This window comes from Canis lupus, chromosome 11 (genome assembly GCF_003254725.2).
Source record: "Canis lupus dingo isolate Sandy chromosome 11, ASM325472v2, whole genome shotgun sequence".
Taxonomy (NCBI): Eukaryota; Metazoa; Chordata; class Mammalia; order Carnivora; family Canidae; genus Canis; species Canis lupus.
The window spans coordinates 3,450,703-3,467,793 of record NC_064253.1 but is presented as its reverse complement, the minus strand read 5'-3'; the positions used below and the strand labels follow the sequence as shown (position 1 = coordinate 3,467,793).

Here is a 17,091-nt window from a genome sequence, read left to right as displayed (position 1 = left end):
TCCTCCTTGAAGCTCCTACTGGAATGTCAACTGTGCTCCCAGACAGTAGGCACCCATACAGATGGAACTCTTGACACATCTGCATCGGCCCAGGAGCAGAGCCTGGCACACAGCAGTAGCATCTGGGGAAGGGAGGGCCCCTTGTATTCTTCCTGCAGACGAGACAAGGCATGCTCTCTTGTGACAGTTTTTGGATCAATGCTACTTTTTAAAGGTTGTGTGTTTTTTCCTCTGATCTGTGGGAACCCCCCGAGGGCAGCATCTTAGAAGTCTGTGCTGGGTATAGGGGAAGGGCTGTGGCCTCTGCCCGCTAAGGACAAGCAGGCTGAGGCCCAGCAGAATCCACAGTGCCCCCTTGTCCCAGAGCCTGCACTCACCGTGTTGAAGTACTCAACGCCAGTGGCTTCGAAGGCCCTTGCCACAGCTTGGGTTGTGGCCACGCAGGCTACAGGGTGGCCATTGCCAATGGACTTGCCCATGGTGACAATGTCGGGGACAAAGTCTTCTCCCTGCAGCTGGAAGGCCCAGAAGTGCTTGCCTACTCGGCCAAAGCCCACTTGAATCTCGTCTGCGACAAAGACCCCTCCGGCCCCGTGGATGTGCCTGTAGCAGAGGACACACAGCTGATGGGGTCTGTGGCAAGAGGGATGGGACCAGAGCTGGGGGGTCCTGGACTCTGAACCCTGGCTCTGCCAGCAACAAGGTGGGGGCATCAGGCAGGCGTCTGGCTTTCTCAGGGCCACCATTTCTTTCTGGTCAAGAGGCCAAGCTGAGGCTGGAATTAGGAACAAATGTCGGGAAGCCCCATTATAGCGCCCCCCTCAGGGCTACTCACTCTGCCACTTCCTGGAAGAAGCCGGCAGGGGGGATGATCTGCCCCGCGACACTGGGCAGAGACTCCACGAAGAATGCTGCAATCTGTGGATGAGACAGGATGCTGGGGCCACCCCGTGGAGACATGGGGTGGTATGCTGGCTCAGCGCTGGCTCCTTGGCGAGAGGAGTCGCCAGCGTTGCCATGTGGTCACCTTGAGCTCCGGATCACATCTGGCCTGTGATTGGGTTTTCTCTCGAGAAGCAAACCAACTCTTACCATGTGGGACTCTCCGGGCCCCTTGTATTTAGCATGTCCCAGATGAAACCCACGGATTCCTCCCCCATGGGCTTCCCTGTCCCTGCCTGGTGACTCCTGTCCCCCCCATGGAGAGAAACGCGGCTTCCATCCATGATCCATGAGTCAGCACAGCCTCTGCCTCCTCATTGTCTGCGTCTGTATCTCGGTACCTCCTGTGTCTGTGTCTCCTGCCCTCCACCCAGACACGCCTACCTCCTGGCACATGTGGGGCTTTCTGCCTTGGCCTCCTGCATCCCCTCTTGTTACTCTCCCTTCAAAGGTTCCCGGTGGCCTTCAGCTGCCCAGCACAGACCTTGTGGTCCTATGGCACTGGGGTGGGGGGGTCCCACCTGCCTCTCCAGGCTCATCTCCTGCCAGCTCGGCCAGGCCACCCCACATTGATGGGGTTCTACCTTTTCAGGCCGCCCCTCTGTTTAGGATGCCTTTCCTCTCCTACCTGCCCCTCCCCTGCCCACTGTGAGTGCTAGCTCCTCCTCACTGAAATCAGGCAGCACTTCCTCTGAGGACCCTCCTTCACATCCACACCAGTCCAGCCCGCATCCCTAGACTCTGGTAGCACCTAGGACACGTCTTTATCTAAACTCCCTGCTGAGCACCCAAACCTCCTACTAGATTCCTCAAAGGTGGGCCCTAGTTCCAGGGTCTCTCAGGGTCCCCAGTGTCGAGCACTGTGCTGGTAGGGAAGGAAATGACACTTGCTGTTCCATTTCATGGGACCCTGCAGATGTGGTTACCTTCCTGCCCTTCTCCTGCACGCTGCTCACCACGCGCTTCACCTCGTTGGCGTAGGCCCCAGCAGGATCGGGGTGGTCCTCCTGGTATAGACCCCGGTAGGTGTCTGGGAGAGGTGCCTGTGGGGAGTGACAGCACCGTGTCATTCAGGCCAGGGGGAGGGCACCGACCTATTGCCCAATTTGGCAGTGCATACCACATGGACCCATTCCTTCTGGCCATCCAGGTCTCGGAACTTGTAGGGACTGATGTCGATCAGCGAGCTCAGGTGACCGTGATAAGCACTGAGGGGAGAAGGGAGGGCTCAGGCCTGGGTGGCACGGACTCCATGGCCCAGCCCCAATGACTGTCTCCTCATATCAGGAGCCACAGGAAGACCGACCCAACCCAGTCCCCAAGTTCTGGGGCTGGGAACCAGCAAGACTTCCTGAAAGGCCATTTACTAGCTAGGTATTGGTGACTTATCATTTAACCTCTCTGGATTCAGTGCTCTCCTCTGTGAAGTTGGCGCAGGGGGAGGTTTCTTTTGCAGAACTGTCATGAATCTTGAAGGGGATAATGCTCTAGCCCTGGGCCTCATGCATAGCAGATACTCAATACCTAAAGCATGGGGCCAATTCTCGTGACATTACAAAGCATCCCTTATTCCCAGAAGAGGCCTGGGGGAAGTGCCCCCTGGTGTATGTAGGGGTGTCTCTGTGGCCTGGTCCTTATGCTTCCCTCTAGTAGCCCAGGCCCCTCATCCTCCTGCCCAAGGCACTCAAAGCTTGAGCCTTACTGATCCCCAGTAAGTGGTAGACCCAGGCTCCTGAAAGGGCACTTACTGGTCTAATACCACCACGTCCCAGTGTCCTGTGTATTGGCGGGCCAGCCTCAGGGCCAGGTCATTGGCTTCTGACCTGTGACAGAAAAGGATGGCATTGCTCAGACAGCTGTCCAAGGGCTTTCCTTATGGATATATGCTTCCTACCGAGAAACCAGGAGGAAATGAGGAGCCCTTTCAGCAGCAGGAAGATCCTCAGGATACCACTTGTGAGTCGTTTGAGCTCATTCATTCAGTGAAAATTTTATCAGATGCCTTTTATGTGCTAAGAGTTGGGTGGTGGTAGGGGGAGGAGTAGTAAATGAAAGGTCCTGGCCCTCCTGGAACTTACATTCTAATATGTGTCAGGGAGGCCAAGTCAAGCCGAAACAAAACAAAAATGAAAAAAAAATGAAAGAATGATCATTTTGAGAAGTGTCCCAAGAGAATCACGCAGACGCTTCCTTCAGATAAAGAGGTCTGATGGGCTGAATTGTGTGCCCCCAAATTCCTATGCTGAAGCCCTAACCCCTAGCAGCTACAAATGTGACTGTATTTGGAAATAGGGCTTTTAAAGAGGTGATTCAATTAAAATGAGGTGGGCAGAGCAGGCCCTAATCCAATCTGACCTGAGTCCTCCTAAGAGGAAATGTGGACACACGGAGACACAAGAGGCGTGGAGATAGAGAACGCCCAGTGAAGACTCAGCAGGAAGGTGGCCAATCATATACCAGGGAGACAGCCTAAAAGAAGCCAAAGCTGCTGAGCCCCTCTTCTTGGATGTTGGCCTCCAGGAGCAGGAGAAATACATTTATATCACGTAAGTCTCCCAGTCTGTGGTGTTGTCATGGTAGCCCAACCTGACAGGGGTCAGGGAAAAACTCGGGGAGGAGATGCCACCTGAACGGGGTCCCCAGGGGAAAGGTTCTAGGCAGTGTAAGTAACCCAGTTCAGGAGAGACACTCCGGGGCCTTGCATACAGGGCCTTGGAAGGTGCCGGATTTTCTTCACTGTGCCGTGCCAAGCTACTGAAGAGTTGTTTTGTTTTTTTAAAAGATTTTATTTTTTAAAATAATACGGGGGCCTTGAACTCACTCTGTGTGAAGCTTGAACTCACAACCCCAAGATCAAGAGTCAAAAACTCTGCCGACTGAGCCTGTGCCAGGCACCTCTGAAGAGTTTTAATCTGAGAAGGGACATGATTCAGCTCCTACTTGGGGAGGAGGCCTCTGGCTGTGTGGGCCTAATGGAATAGAAGGGGTGGGGAGGAGAGCTAGGAGGACACCATGGAGAGCAGAAAGATGGTAGAAGACAGAGGTAGAAGACAAACCTGGTGACAGACGATGGGGACATGATGCGAGCCTGGGAGGGTGTGCGGTTCCTGCCTGGAGCAGAGATGCAGATGATACTGCCGTTTATGAGGGAAGACAGGGTGGAGGTGGCCTTGACGGGGGATATCATCCTGGGAATGGCATCCTGGGAATGGCCAGGAGAGCCTGTGCCCTGGTCCCACACCAGGTGTTGGCAGAAGACAACCAACTCCTTTTGGACACATCAAGTTGGAGATGGTCCAGAAGTAGGCTGTTGGAACCTTGCACCTGGCACACGTGGGCAGCGCCTGGGCTTGAGACACAAATTTGGGAATCACCAGCACATGGACGATATCTAAGCCCATGGGAACGGATGAGATCACAGAGGGAGAAGGCTCAGAAAGACAGCTGCAGAAATCTGGAGCAAGACCAGAGAGCATTTCCAGAAAGTGGCAACACTAGCGACACTGCTGTGAGACAGAACAAGACAAAGACAGCAAAGAGGCCACTGGTTTGGCAATGTGGAAGTCACTGGAATCCAGAGTGAATGTGGTGGAGTAAACTAGCAAATATCACTGTCCCCACTGCCCAGGGAGCTCTGACTCCTGGACCTAGCTCTCAGCTCTTCCCAGAGACGTACTGGTGCTGGCTTTGCCTTCTCCCATGTGGATGACCCTGGGCCAAGCTGGATCCTTTCTTTGAACGACTGTTTCCTTATTGGCAAAACGAAGATGGGAAATTCCACTTCCTAGAAATTACTGGGGACTGGTGTGTGAGAATGACAATGATGATGGTAACGCTCATCACTAGATTCCACATGCCAGGGCACAGGATTTGTAGGAACGTGCTCTCCCAGGTGGGCTAGGTTGGTTCTATGCACACATCATCATCTGCCATTTCTGTTCCCACTGCCACTCCTAGTGTGAGCTACCATCACCTGTCAACCAGGCCGCTGAGCTGGTGCCTATCAATGTCCATTCTTGCTCTTCCTCAGCCCTGAGGAAGCCCTCACTTGCCTGGTTAAAACCCTCAGATGGCTTCCCAACACCCTTAGGATAAAAACAAATTTCTCACTTGGAATGTGTTGGCTCATACCCGCCCCTCCCCCTTTGGGTCCTCAAGTGTGCCGGGTGCCATGCTGCAGGGCTTTGCACTGGCTATTCTGGGTGCTGAGGAACCCTGACAAGAACACTTCCACTTCCAATGTGGGCAGCTTCCTTCCTGCTCATCAGCTCTTTGCCCCATAGTGTTCCTTCAGGGCAGCCTTCTCTGACCCTCTCCGAGCAAGCCTGGAGCCCCTCACTGCATCTCTGCCTCATCAGGTCCCTTATTTCTCCTCCAGACAATGGCCCCTCTTAGTAATTCTGCATTTCTGTGAAGGACCACTCAAGGTTTTCATTCCTCACTGAGCAACCTTGGGGCAGGGATTTCGGCTGTAACCCCCGAGCTGCGATGGATATTCATAGGGCAGAAACAAGGGAACAGATCACCTAGGTAAGTCCCAAGGACAATCACGGAACTGGCAGTCACGGAACGGAGGTAATGGCATGCCTTAGTAAGAGACCAGAAAACTGGACCCAACAGAGTCAGCGCCAGGGTCTACAGCTGGGGATGCGGGCACCCGGCCAGCCAGGCCAAGGCTGCCTCTCCCCCAGGGCACATTGGGTCAGCTGCACTAGGTTTCGCCCATGTGAGCAGTTCTGTCAGTCTTCAGCATCTCACCCTCTTGCTGGGGGCTGGGCAAAGTCCACTTACCCAGAATTCAGGAAATAAAACACAGACAGCTTCTCCGGCAGGGTCTCTGAGAGCCTCTGTGCATAATCCACGATGTTGTCGTGCAGGTATCGGCTGTTGGTGTTGAGCACCTGGTTCTGTTCGTGTGCCGCCTGGACCACGAGAGGGTGGCAGTGGCCAACTGGAAGAGGGCCACCTCCATTACATGGTGGCTCTGCTCAGCCAGTCCCACTGGGCCTCCCCAGCCTGGCCCCATCCATAAACCTAGCAGAGCAGTTGTGGGGGAGGGGTGGGGAGGAGAGAGGGGAGTCTGAAGACAGGTGTGTGTGACAGAGATGCTGGTTCCGGAAAGGCGTCCCTGAGATTCTGGCAGAAGAAAAACGTCATTGACAAAATCCCTATCTAGCAAATCCAGGTCTTTAAGGGAGCTTCTTGAGGCCTGTTCGACAGACAGTATGTGGGGCGCGTCTGCGGGCAGGCCCGACCTCTTTGCTAGTCAGGGGGGCTGGAGGCAATGCTGATTGCCAACAGCCAGGGGTTACAACAGTGAACATGTGCTGAGGGCTCACCACGTGCCAGGCACACTCAAAGCAAATTATCCAAATTAACTCACTTATTTCTCCAAAACACCTTGAGGTAAATATTACGTTTATTTTGCAGATCAGCAAACTGAAGCACAGAGAATTAAGTAGCTTGCCCAGGAGCACAGAGTTAAGTGGAAGGCAGGGACATGAACTCAGGTAGTCTGGACTAGAGGCCCTGCATTTTTTGTTTTGAAGATTTTAATTATTTACTTGAGAGAGAGAGAGATTGAGAGAACAAGTGTGTGTGGGGGTGGGTAGGGGCAGGGGGAGAGGGACAAGCAGGCTCCCGGCTGAGCAGGGGCTTGATCCCAGGACCCTGAGATCATGACCAGAGCTGAAGGAGGATGCTTAACCGACTAAGCCATCCAGGTGCCCCTAGAGACCCTGCTTTTACCCTCTACTTCATTAACTCCTAATATGTCTGCTGGGTTACAGGCTCCCTTTGGCTCCATCAGCTCTGGCAGCCCCACCTGGACAGCTGAATTCCTACTTCAGTTTCCTTGCTTAGCACCTGAGAAGGTCGCTGGGGCTGAAGCCCTGCCATGACCCCCAGCACCTGGCCAGGGCTCTGCTGTGTGGCTGGTCACGGCCAGGTGGAATGACGCTCTCTGAGCTGGCCCCCAGTCCCAAGAGGAACTGGACTTCAGACCTAGGTTTGTCTGGTTTAGCACAGCAGCCGCGCGGAAACTCTACAGTAGCTACACCTGAAAGACTGGGCTCCTCTGCTCAGCTCAAGCTCTCCACCTGTCTCTACAATCTCGGGATCACCCGGGACCAGGTTCACAGCCTCAGCCCCCTCCCCTGCCCCACCGGCCCGCGGTATGATACTAACCATGAGCCACGTTGTTGATACAGTCGAGGTATTCTGCACCCTGTTCATCATACAAATACTGTCCTTGGCCCCGGACAATCTTAATAGGATCCTCAGGATAAAAGAGTCTGCAAGAATTGCTGTGGGGACAGCAAGCAGGGGACAGCCACGTCTGAAGACCTGACGGGACAAGAGCACCCGCCGCAGACACCGTCCCCTTCCCCCCGAGTTTCTGGAAGGCACAAAAGCTTGAAGGGCGCAGTGTGCTTCCCTGCTTCTAGACCCCCACTGTACAGGTGGCTGGGAAGGAGGAAAGTGATGGCTCAGAAGCGGCTCCAAGTGAAACTGCCTAAGTCACTGGGAGGCTGTATGGCCCTGCTCATTTCTGCAGGTGCCCGCCTTAGTCCCTTGGATCCCCAAGGGAAGGTGGGGGCCCCTCAGGGCGGCGAGGGAGGGCGCCCCATCAGGTGGCCGCCGCTCGGTCCTGAGGGTCCCGGCCGGCCGAGCGCCTCCGAGCGTCTCCGTAGCCCGCCGGGGTCGGCCCCTAGCTCCCGCCGGGGCTGCCTCACGCGCCCTCCCGGTGCTGGGTGGACCGTCCCTCTAAGGCTTCCCGAGAAACGCCCCCCCACGCCCACCCTTCGTCTGAACCTTCAGTCCCCTTCCGGGTCACCCTCCGGCCAGGCCCAGGTCCCGGAGGAGGTCCTGCCCGGAGCCGGGGCAGAGGCCTTCAGGGAGCGCAGTGGGGCGGCCCGGCGAGGGCGCGCGGGGGCGGGGGCGGGGGCGGCTGGCCGCGGGGCGGGGGCGGGGGCGGCGCGGAGCTGGGGCCGCGCGGCCGGGGCTGCGGTCCCGGGGCTCCGCCGGCTCCGCGGGCTCCGCGCTCAACGTGCGCGCGTCGTGCGGGCGCGCACCGCCCCTCGCTACCGTCTCGGTACCTTAGCAGCCGCCGCCTCAGGGCCAGCGTCTCGACCTTCCCGCGCCGATCGGCGGCCATGGCACCGGGCGCGTAGCCGCGCGGAGACTGCGCCGAGAGGCCTCTCGCGTGCTCGGCCGCCAGGCCCCGCTCCGCTCCGCCCCGGCCCCGCCCCGGCCCGGCCCATCTCGAGCCCCGCCCCCGGCCCGGCCCCGCCCCGGCCCATCTCGAGCGCCGCCCCCCGCCCAGGCCCCGCCCAGGCCCCGCCCAGGCCCCGCCCAGGCCCCGCCCAGGCCCCGCCCACAGGCCCATCTCGAGCCCTGCCCCGGCCCCGCCCTTGCGTCTCTCCCGACGCTGCACTTTCCCTCCGCGAAGGAAGGGCTCCGGGGTGAGCCCGCTGCGGCTCCGTCTCGCAGCAGCCTTCTGAGGTCAGGGCTGAGGCTCCGAGTCGCCTCCTGCTGTATCGCATGGGCTGCCCCGTGAGCGTTAACCGGGGATGGGTGACAGACACCTAGCCCGGGGCCTCAGGGTGGGAGAGGAGACGGTCGGTGCGCGGCAGGGGGCTGCGTGCCTGGGGCCGACCTGCGACTTCCGACTTCCCAGTCTCCTGAACCAGCAGCGGGAGGGCTCAGTGTCACTGCCGGGACTGACCGGGGGGGTCACGGGCATGGGCAGCACGCCTCCTGCTGGCACCCAGGCAGGGGGAGCAGAGACGTCGGAACTCTCAGAGAACCCATGCAGTGTCGAGGCAGGAAGAGAGTTGGGAGGCCTGCTGAGCCTTCCAGTGCGTGGCCGGGAGACCCAGCCCGGAAGGAGGGAGGCTTTGCTCCCAGGCACAGAGCAAGTGTGGAGCCCAGGCTGGACTCCAGTCAGGGTCTGTCTGATGGTCAGTCCAGTGAATGAGAAGCAAGCAATCATCCCCCATGGGCTGGGCAGCTGGGCTACCAGAGAGCTAACCCCAACTGGGGTGAGGCCCTGGGACTTTGTGCCTTGGCAAGCCTCTCAGAACAAGGGACCTGGGTTGCATCCTGAACAGGCTGAGGAAGAGGAGGTTCCCTTCTGCCACCTTTCATGAGTTTCAGCCTCCTCCCTGCTTCGCTCCCTCATCGCTGATTTCTTCATCTCTTCCCCATTGCTGTAAAATGCTTAACGTATTTATTAAAGAACATTTGGAATTTGTTTTTTTTTTTTAATTGTGGTGGTATGGGGGCACCTGGGTGGCTCAGTGGTTGAGGGTCTGCCTTCGGCTCAGGTTGTATCCAGGGTCCTGGGATCCAGTGCTGCAGGGCACTCCCTGCAGGGAGCCTGCTTCTCCCTCTGCCTGTGTCTCTGCCTCTCTCTCCGTGTCTTTCATGAATAAATAAATAAAATCTAAAAAAAAAAATTGTGGTATCATATAAATAACCGTACCACTGAAACCATTTTTATTTTATTTTTAAAATATTTTATTTATTCATAAGACAGAGAGAAGAGGGAGGTGGGCAGAGACACAGGCAGAGGGAGGAGGAGGAGGCTCCATGCTGGGAGCCCCATGCAGGACTCAATCCCGGGGCTCCACAATCATGCCCTGGGCGAAGGCCACGCTAAACCGCTGAGTCACCGGGACTGCCCTGAAACCATTTTAAAGTGTACAATTCAGTGGGATTCAGTACATTCACATCGTGCAACCATCACCACCATCCATTTCCGAACTTCTTTGTCTTCCCAAACTGATTTAGAAGGACTGTCCTGATTTCCCTCCCCCCCCAGAAAAAACATAAAAAATAATTTGTACCTAAAAATAAATAAATAAATAAATAAATAAATAAATAAATAAATAAATAAATAAATAAAATAGAAGGGGTTGGGGGTGGGTGGGTAGGGAGCCTGAGAATCCTGTTTGGGCCCCATCTTTGGCAGCTCAGAGAAGTCAGGTTGGCTCAGGGACTCTTCCTGCCTTGGGGTAAGGGGGTGAAGGTTGCAGTTCATATCTCATCCATTCCTGGGGTGTCCAGGTCCAGGAGGTAGTACAGCTGGAGGTCTGAGCAGACTCGGCTATTTCCTGGATGGAGAGTGTCTCCCACAGGGTCAGTACAACACCAGGAAGCTTCACCTTCCTGCTCAGAAAAGCCCACTCCTTGCCTCTGGGCCCTATGCCCACTACTCCTCTGTTACCTCATGCATCAGCTTCGAGGTACCATCAGAGGCCAAGAGGGCAGAGGATGGGAGGCAGTGGCTGAAACCGGATCTGAGTGCCAGGAGTGTCCCCCAATCATTGTGACAACCGCACATACCCCATGTGTTCCTAGCAGTATCCTGGGGATCAGGAGGAAGCCTGGGTAAGCCCATTCCTCTTCCACCTCCGTTCGTCTGGAGAAGGGGATAGTAATCCTTGTGCTAGTGTAGCTGCCATGGCACACACTGGGGCTCAGTAATTGTGCTTCCCTCGCTTTGGAAGGGGGTGGTTGGAGGCAGAGCTACCTCTCTTTGCAGAGACGCAAAGCTTCAGTCCTTAAGGCTCAGCTGTGAGGCAGGGGACAACCCCGAGTCTCAGCTGGGACCTGAAGCACATCATTCACTCTTCTAGTCTCTTGTCCCCAACCCAAGCTCTTGGAGGACTCCATCAGCTTGAACTTTGAAGCTTGTGAAATGTGCAGACCTGATGATACACGGTGTGCGGCCACAAGGGGGCAGCAGTGGGCCACCAATGAGCTGGGATGTCTGGGGCCGTGGGAACATGTGGCTTCTGCCCCCCCAGGAGCATAGCCCTACCAATCCCCCATCATCAGGACACTGTCTAGCAGACTCCATGCCCCGCCAGACAATTTGGAAGGATAAACTGGTGGTTATCCAAGAACCTGGGCCCCATCTGCCTGTCACCCTGTCCTGGCTGTGTGTCCTTGGGGAGGTGACTAACTGCTCCATCATTTATAAAGTGGAAACAGGGACACCAATCATATAGGTCCTGTCCTTCATGGGACTGGTTATGGGATCCAGGGAGGCACCTGGCTGGAGGGAGGAGCGGATTACAGACTGTGGAGCACATTCGATTGGTGAAGTTATGCTGGGGCTCCAAAGGATGCTTGGGTGCCCAGTGATCTCCATCAGTTGCCAGAGCCCCATTGTGCTTCTGTCCCTTTCCATACTACTGGCCTCCCCGGTGAGCCACACAACTGGCCGACAAGTAGTATGGCCTGCCACTTATTTCCACTTAGGGAGACAGAGGCGGGGACATCACACTTTCTTCCTCCCTAGCAGTACATGGCCAGGCCTCTTCTGCATAGTGAGGAGGCCATGTAGCTTGGTCTGGGGCAGGTCATGGGGGACATCTCGAACCGTGGCCTCCTTAGATGTCAGCCCTTGTAAGGAGACCTGCAGGCCTGTTCTTGTCTACACTATCCTGGATGTGCTTGATTTTGTCATCTGTGAAATAGACATATTCACTGGGCTTCTCTCCCAGGGTCGTTACAAGGATGAGCTGGGATGAGGGAAGTTGAAACACTGCAAGACTGTGGCCCTTGCTTGCTCCCCTACTTGGTGTGGAGAAGGGAGGAGATTTAGAACCATGAGTGCTTTCTGGTGTCTGACCCATCCCAGGGGTAAACATTGCTGTCCCATTTTACAGAGGAGGTGGTAGGTTTGAATTTTCTAAGTGACAGCTGCAACAAGATCCACTCTCCCACATTTTCTCCTTAAAATAACAGTGTTAATTCTTACCCATTGAATTAGGGTGTACCTCTGATCCCGGCAGGAAGTGATACCATATGATTTCTGAGGCTTGGCCACAAAAGGTCACCAGCCTGCCACTGGTGATCTGGGACAATCACCATGGGGACCCATGCTCTGCAGAAGCCCAGGACACATAGAGAGGGGTCCTGGCCCTCTGAGGTCCCCGCTGCCAGCCAGCATCAACCACCATGCATGGGAGAGCTTGAGTGACAACTACCCGGCTGAGCCCATTGAGAGAGAAATATTATTGGTTTAAGGTAAGCTTGGAGGTGATCTGTCATGCAGCAGTCATTGGTCACTGGATCAGAGGAGCATCTGGGAACTCCATGACATGAGTGAGAGGACACAGGGCTGAGCCGGCATATGGCAGAGCCAGGCTGTGGGTCTGTCTTTCTAACCCCAAACCCTATCTCTGCCCTGACCTTGAACAAACTTCCTCTGGTTTCTGGGGTGGCTCTGATCTGGGGAGCGTCCCCTTGTCCCTCCCCCCACCCCCAGAGGTGCTCAGCGGCAGTGTGCAAGGAGAAGCACACCCATACACACATTGTGGTTTATTACACGCGGCAGTTTCCGTCTATACAGAGAAGGGAGGCAAGCAGCTGTACTGGATGGAGGTTGCAGCTGGGATCCCTTGCCAGGGGTGGGGAAGCCTCTCTCCTCAGGGCACCAGTGGCTGGGTCTCAGACCCCCTGCTCAGGCTATAGCCCAGAACCAGCCCCGAGGCTTTCTTGGTCTGCACAGCTCATCCGAAGGGGCAGTTGAGGCAGGCTGACCAGAGTTCTCTTGGGTGGGAGAGCTGAGGCCGGTGCAACCCAAACTCTGAGCTGCAGGCCAGTCTCCTTGGGCTCTCAAAGTCCTGTCATGACCTTCTTTTGGGTGATGCGAGACAGGCGGGAAGTGGCAGCCACTCCAGTCTGGGACCCACTGTCCTCCACACTCAGGGATCACGAGGCTTCTTTGCAGCTGGGTCCACAGGCAGTGGTCACAGTGCGTGGCCTCTTCTCCAGGCCAGAGGACACATGTTCTCTTGGCAGGCTGGGCTCCTGAAGCCTACTGGACTTGGTGGGAGCTAGGCCTGCTGGGGGTGCCCCCCAGAGCTCCCAGCACCCGGCTGCAAGTGCTGGGCAGGAATCTGATCCTGCCCTGGGGAACCCAGGGCCCAGACGGGCACTAAGGGGTGGGCAGCTGGTTGTGGCTGAGTCCACAGGCCAGAGAGGCTGGGACCCTTCTGGATGGAGTGGGCTCCAGGGCTCCAGGGTTCAGGGGGCAGTCTCTCTGCTAATCAGGTGGCTGAAGGCCCAACCCAGCATCTTTGCAGCCTCTCCTGAGCCAGACACTTTCACCCTCGTCTCCTTTCTGGGATAAGCCAAGTCTCATGGCTGCCCCCTCAACCAAGTACACAGCTCCCCTGGACTGGCCTGTCTACTTTCCGGCCAGCTTCACATGCTGATCATTCTGGCACTGGGCCAGGCACACTCTTGAATGTTAGAAGGCCACAGGTGGTGCATCCCGTGAAAAAAAGATCAATATATTACTGTTTTTTGTTTTTTGTTTTTTTTTTTACAAAAATTAAAAACGTCCACACGCAACTGTACAGGTTGTGGCTGGGTACGGGGGTCACTGGAAGAGAAGAGACAGGCGGAAGGTGAGGAGGGAGGCCCCAGAGGCCTCGCCCTGGTCTGGGTTTCCTGTCCTGCCCAATTTTTCTAGAACAGGTGTGCCCTCAAATCTCTCATCCCCAGCTCATGGCTTCCCCACCCCCCTCAGTAGGGCAGTTGGGACGAAGTCCCAGGGTACGTGGGTGGCTTTGCCCTAGCTGGGCCAGGTGCCGAGTAAGCCCAGAATAACCAACAGGGTGGGCCGTGCATCACCACCTAGGACCACAGCCCCAAGCCCTGGGCCACATGATGGGAGAGTCAAAACTAGGGTCACATCATCATGGGAAACCCGGCTATTCTGTCCCTGTGTGGGGAGCTGCAGATACCAGCCCCCACAGCCCCCCTTGCTGGCCCCCTCCTCCCAATCTGTCCTAGAGACTCTCCCCTGTGAGGTACCTTATGCCAGCAGCCAGGCACTGGCAGTCCATCAGGGCCCTGGAAAAGAGAAATGTTTCAGCGATGGGGATGGGGGACCGATCAGCTCCCTACACTCCAAATAGTCTTGCCCTGGGTGTAGGGTGTCTTGCCCTGTGGGAGGAGGCCCCTGAAGCAGGGCCCAAATGCTCCTTCACCTAGGTAGTTGGGTCACGAGATGAGACATGAGGGCCTGTGTTCACTCTGAGTGAGTGCACCCCTGTGGGGCTTTGTTGGGACATTCCAGCAGGGGACAGAACCAGGACTTGTGCTTGAATGTGTTGGCCAGGAGCAGGGCCTGGCCCTGGCCCCAGCCCTGGCCCCCTGAGGGGTTGCATGGCCTCCCTCCTGGTAGCCATGACAGTGGCTCTGGCCCCTCACACTGGGGGCCTGAGAGCTCTCAGGAGTTTCTTCAAGAGTGTCTGAAGGACAGTCCAGGGAGCAGGATGCCCGTCTGGCCTGGCCTGGTCCCCGTTTTTGGATCTGAGTGGCAGACAGAGTAGGCTGAGGCTCTCAGGGTACAGATCGGGGTGTGAGGGGCTGGGGTTGTCTGGGGCACCAGCGATGCCAATGCTGGCTCAGCACTCAGACACAAAGGGGTGGGGCAGGTTTCAGGTGGCCCAGCAGCAGAGCTGGAGAGGGACAGGCTGACCCATCAATCAGTCCAAAGTCCCTGCAGAACCCCAGTTTGGGAAAACACTGCACTCTGGAGGCAGCCATGGGAGCACAGGCCCTGGAACTCTGCGCATCCACCAGGGCACTGGCTGGGACCCAAAGAGAAGTGGGGAGGAGGGGCAGGCAGGACAGGAAGGCAGGATAGGGGGTGGGATTCAGAGTAGGGGGCACAAGCACCCAGATGTCCCGCCCAGCACAGCACAACACAGCACACAGCAGGCCAGACCTCGTACCACAGGGCAGGGCCCGCTGCCCCTGGCCAGGGCCCTGGAGCCCGGCGCCCCTCGCTTGCCTCCACAGCTAGGATATTCCTGTTTGAAAGATGAAGGCTGAATGACTTGGAGAGAAGTCTTGGCCCAGGGCCGGGGCTGTGAGGCTGGGCCACCGCATCCCCCTGGCAACCCTGCACCTCATGTGTATGCCTACCTCTCTGCTCTTCTTGTTTTTTTCTCATTCACTCCTCAAGACCTCTGGGGATAGGGACGAACACCCCCACTGCACGGATGAGGAGACTCATGGATGAGGAGAACAGAGGCCAGTGTGACTTATGGTCAGAGGACCAGGCCTCTGGGGTTCCTCACCCTGATGCCCCTTTGGAAGGTGGCTGGGAGTGGCTATCTGCTCACTCTTAGCATGGAAACTCCCTGCTTTGTCTTGCCTGTCTTTTCTGAGCTCCATGGGAGAGTCTGACGTGTGAACCCTCTCTGCCCTCGGTACTGGGTGGTTGGGGACTAAATCGTGGTTACTTCAGGCCCAAGGTCTCGTCGCCATCAGAAGCTGATATGAGAGAGAAAGAAAGGAGGAAGGCATAGGGAACAGGGAAGGACTCTGGGGGACACAGAGGAGGCGCATGGGTGTGTCAGGGCCACCCATACCAGCCAAAGCCTCCTCCTTGGAGCACCTGGGTGGCTCAGTGGCTGAGCATCTGCCTCTGGCTCAGGTCATGATCCCAGGGTCCTGGGATGAAGTCCTCCATCGGACTCCCTGCAAGGCGTCTGCTTCTCCCTCTGCCTGTGTCTCTGCCTCTCTTTCTGTGTCTCTCATGAATAAATAAATAAAATCTTTAAAAAAAAAGCCTCCTCCTTGGGGCCTACACCCAGAGAGGTAAGAGTGCCCTGATCCCTGTGAGGGCCAAGGAAGCTGAGAAAAGAAGGGCAGTGACCCTGGCAAACACTCTGCCCTGGGCCCTGCCTCCATCTGTGGAGGGGCTGGGGGGTCTCCTGGAGCCATGCCGACGGAGGGGAGTCAGGACCAGAGTGAGAGGAGTGACACGATGGCAGTGACAGCCATGGTGGTCTCCCCGAGGACAGAGAAGACGCTGGCCTGACCTTGGCCTGGGGCAGCAAAGACCTGGGTCAGGGCTCCCACTCTGCTCCGACACGTACCACAGGACATGGCTGGTCCAGGCCTGGCGGTCCTGGCTCACCCTTCTGGCCCTTCACGCCTTTCCGGCCCGGGACGCCTCGTTCCCCCTGCACAAGGAGGGAAATGCGGGGGATGGTTGTGGCTGCAGGGCCCAGGACCCCTCTTCCAAGTCTCAAAGAGATGGGCCTCCAGCCAGCAGCCACCCCTGTCCTACTATCCCCACCCCAGCCTTCACCTGCCTTGGCTCATATCTTGCCACCACTCCCACCCCCCGTTCTCTCCACCTGCCCCCACCTTCTCTCCACGTTCGCTCCGGTCACCTTTCTCTCCTCGGGGTCCAGGGAAACCCTGGCAAAAAGAATACAGTGAGGTTTGAGGTGTGCTATCCCTCTCCATGACCCTCCCATCCATCACTGCCTTGCCCTAGGCAGATCAGTGGTACAAACTGGCCCAGCGCCAACTCCTAGGTGACACATGTGCTGGGTGCCTGGCTGATTTAGAGAAAAGCATGCATTCAAGATGCCAGCACTGCTTCCTCCAGAGGAGAACACCATCGGTGTCTCTGGACAGAAGCCCTCAGGCAGAGGGACACCTGGGTGGCTCAGTGGTTGAGCATTTGCCTTTAGCTTAGGGCATGATCCCGGGGTCCAGGGATTGAGTCCCACCTTGGGATCCCCACGGGGAGCCTGCTTCTCCCTCTGCCTATGTCTCTGCCTCTCTCTCTGTGTCTCTCATGAATAAATAAATAAAATCTTAGGGAAAAAAAAAAGAAGGCCTCAGGTAGAGCCCCTGGCAAGGGGTTTTCTCTCCCATCACTGCCAGATGCAGCAGGGCATGGCTAGGGACATGGAAATTCATGGAAGTTTACGCCACCAATTTTGTCAGACTGAGAAATGGTGACCTGTTGTCTGCCTCTGGCTGAATCTCTTATACACCTACCCACCCCTCCATCCACCTGTCCATTTATCCATCTACCCATGGAGGCAACATTTCCAAGCATCCACTAGGAACTGGGTTGTGGGCTGTATGCCAAGGACAGAGAAACAGATTTGATATGTCTCCTTTCTCCCCCTATTTATTTTCTGTTCCTTATGATGTTTTGACATCTTAAAGAACTTGCTGGGTAGGGAGAGGCTGGCTAGGGGGCGTAGCAGAGGGCTGGTCTGGGAGCACATTTCATGTGTAAGCCAACAATCTCCCAATCACCCCCTTTATCTGCTTCCCACACACCATCTGATGATGCTTCCCCTGCCC

At 56.5% G+C, this 17,091-nt stretch overlaps 2 protein-coding genes across 4 annotated transcripts in view; both read right to left on the bottom strand.

Annotated features, from left to right (window-relative positions):
• Window positions 1–8,179, bottom strand: part of PHYKPL (5-phosphohydroxy-L-lysine phospho-lyase) — a 34,035-nt gene extending 25,856 nt beyond the window's left edge. For all 3 annotated transcript variants that reach the window (XM_025446651.3, XM_049115957.1, XM_049115958.1), the window contains exons 1-8: window positions 8,040–8,179; window positions 7,129–7,247; window positions 5,734–5,893; window positions 2,691–2,765; window positions 2,063–2,150; window positions 1,869–1,985; window positions 836–918; window positions 378–603 (exon numbers count right to left, since the gene is read on the bottom strand). In XM_025446651.3, the coding sequence (XP_025302436.1) occupies window positions 378–603; window positions 836–918; window positions 1,869–1,985; window positions 2,063–2,150; window positions 2,691–2,765; window positions 5,734–5,893; window positions 7,129–7,247; window positions 8,040–8,098 (927 nt within the window). In that variant the 5' untranslated portion in view covers window positions 8,099–8,179. The remainder of the gene's footprint in view (window positions 1–377; window positions 604–835; window positions 919–1,868; window positions 1,986–2,062; window positions 2,151–2,690; window positions 2,766–5,733; window positions 5,894–7,128; window positions 7,248–8,039) is intronic.
• Window positions 8,180–12,261: 4,082 nt separating this feature from the next.
• The window catches only part of COL23A1 (collagen type XXIII alpha 1 chain), a 322,022-nt gene continuing 317,192 nt past the window's right edge, over window positions 12,262–17,091 (bottom strand). The window contains exons 26-29 of the mRNA XM_025446682.3: window positions 16,132–16,185; window positions 15,858–15,944; window positions 13,780–13,818; window positions 12,262–13,345 (exon numbers count right to left, since the gene is read on the bottom strand). Coding sequence (XP_025302467.1) covers window positions 13,343–13,345; window positions 13,780–13,818; window positions 15,858–15,944; window positions 16,132–16,185 — 183 coding nt within the window. The 3' untranslated portion in view covers window positions 12,262–13,342. The remainder of the gene's footprint in view (window positions 13,346–13,779; window positions 13,819–15,857; window positions 15,945–16,131; window positions 16,186–17,091) is intronic.